This window comes from Mandrillus leucophaeus, unplaced genomic scaffold, assembly GCF_000951045.1.
Source record: "Mandrillus leucophaeus isolate KB7577 unplaced genomic scaffold, Mleu.le_1.0 Scaffold20, whole genome shotgun sequence".
NCBI lineage: Eukaryota > Metazoa > Chordata > Mammalia > Primates > Cercopithecidae > Mandrillus > Mandrillus leucophaeus.
Window position 1 is genome coordinate 2,892,302 of NW_012102032.1, and position 2,046 is coordinate 2,894,347.

General features: G+C 52.8%; 2 protein-coding genes across 2 annotated transcripts in view; one reads left to right on the plus strand and one right to left on the minus strand.

The window, feature by feature from the left end:
• PRR11 (proline rich 11) overlaps positions 1-448 on the minus strand; it is a 54,066-nt gene extending 53,618 nt beyond the window's left edge. The window contains exon 1 of the mRNA XM_011979184.1: positions 143-448. The gene's annotated coding sequence lies outside the window, so the exon portion shown is untranslated. The remainder of the gene's footprint in view (positions 1-142) is intronic.
• A 59-nt stretch (positions 449-507) lies between these two features.
• Positions 508-2,046, plus strand: part of SKA2 (spindle and kinetochore associated complex subunit 2) — a 51,324-nt gene continuing 49,785 nt past the window's right edge. Inside the window, exon 1 of the mRNA XM_011979181.1 lies at positions 508-816. Coding sequence (XP_011834571.1) covers positions 784-816 — 33 coding nt within the window. The 5' untranslated portion in view covers positions 508-783. The remainder of the gene's footprint in view (positions 817-2,046) is intronic.

Here is a 2,046-nt window from a genome sequence, read left to right on the forward strand (position 1 = left end):
TACCCTTCCCCTTTCCATTTCCCCTTCGTGTCCAGCCAAGGTCTCCCCCTCCTCAAAACCATAAAAACACACAAGCAGCAACAAGCCCAGCTACTCAAGACGCGAGCTCAGATAACAAACACACAATCGTTCCAGCACTTACTAGTCTAAGAGCCGGGGCAGTCGATGGAGTCCGGGCTGTGGCCTCTCCCACGCCATAAAAAAAAATTCAAAATTAAATCCTTGTCAAGGAGAGACCAATCGTAGACACGGTCTCTGCACGATTCGCTCTTTACATAGCGTAGGAGCACAGCCCGGCTTGTGATTGGCTGAGATAGACAGAGCTCCAGCCAATCAGAGCTGAGGCGCTTCTGGTATGAATAAGGGGAAGGCGGGAGAGAAGGGGAAGGAAAGCAGGAGCGGAAAGAAGGTGTGTTACGTCCCCTCTGCCGTCGGTGGAAGCTCTGGTGTGATTGGTTGGCTCTTTTTCCGATTGCACCAATCTCAAGCTCTTCTCTGCAGAGCCCTAACTATAAAATTGAAAGTAGAGAGCAGGGGGCAGCCAATGGAAAAAAAAATGTGCACAGCAGCCAATCCTCCTGCGGCGTTTTGTGTCTTTGCCCAACAGGAAAATGTGTCTCATGCAGAGGGGCGTTACCCAGTCTCCAATGGGCGGGAGCCGGTGGAACGGAGGAACCAATGGGTGCGAGACGTTGAGTGACAGCTGTCCAATGGAGGCCCTCCGTGCTAGTACGGCTTGCGGCTTAAGCGCCGCCGCGGTCTGAGGAATGTCAACTATTCAACATGGAGGCGGAGGTCGATAAGCTGGAACTGATGGTGAGTGCAAAGTGAAGGAGATCTACTGTGTAGTTTATTTTTCCCCCACGGCCTCGAAGGTGGGGCACAATTTGGAATCGCCGGAAACTCCGGGCGGCGGAGGCTGGACCAGAGTCGAGTTCCCTCCTCCTGCACCAAAGGGAGCCGCCACCGTCTGGTGTCTAAACCGCCGCGGGGAAGGGGTTACATCCGGGAAACTCGTCAGGGAAATGGCGGGAGATGCTGAGGGTGCGGGGCCTTTGGAATTCCTTGTTCCTTGCCCTCACCTTTACATCCCTTACGGAACTGCGCCCGGTGCATACCGCATTCTGTGTTTGTACCAAAAAAGATGTGAATGGAACGGTCCCTAAGCGTCCCAAGAAGGGAGGGGTGGTTCACACTCCAAGAAAGGGGAACGGAGGGTGGGGTGGGGAATAAACCGACGGGGGCGAGGAGAAATCCCTGTAGGGCCGACCCGCCCACGTTTTAAAAGGCGGGCCGAGAAAGTCTGAGAAAGGATGCTAGACTTGTATGCACAACTTCCTAACGACCAAGGAAGCATCTAGACCCATTTCTGTTTGGTCCGGGGGTGGCAAACCTTGGGTGAGGGAAGAGGTGTGAGCGAAGGGAATCGGAACCGCGAGCTCCTCTCCTGGAGCGCGGGCGGGATTGAGACAGGAAAGGCATCCTGCTCTTGAGTTGTGCACTTTCATTCATCTGTGAAAGTAGAGAATGGGTGCGAAGAACCGCAAAGTACTCCCGTTGTTGCTGGCGTATTTGGCCTGCTCGGCGGCGCCCAGCTGAGGGGCTGTCCTTCTAGTTTTCTTTAAGGATCCGTCCTTCACTTGTTCTCTTTATTCCCTCCCTCCCATTCTCAGATTACCAGCTTGATCGCCCGCGCTTTTTTCCTCTTAGTTCCCTTGTTATGTCTTCAGCCCTTTTCGTCCAGCATTATCTTTTTTTTTTTCTTTTTTCTTTTTTTTTCCAGGTTGGGCTGCTTTCCTTAAAAACCTGGACTTTGGAGGAAGCGCCTGCCACTGAGCTCCTGTTTTTTTTTTGTTTGTTTGCTTGTCTGTTAAATAAGATTGGCCGGGCGCAGTGGCTCATGCCTCTAATCCCAGCACTTTGGGAAGCCGAGGCGGGCGGATCATGAGGTCAAGAGATCGAGACTCTCCTGGCCAACATGGTGAAACTCCGTCTATACTAAAAATACAAAAATTAGCTGGGTGTGGTGGCACGCGCCTGTAGTCC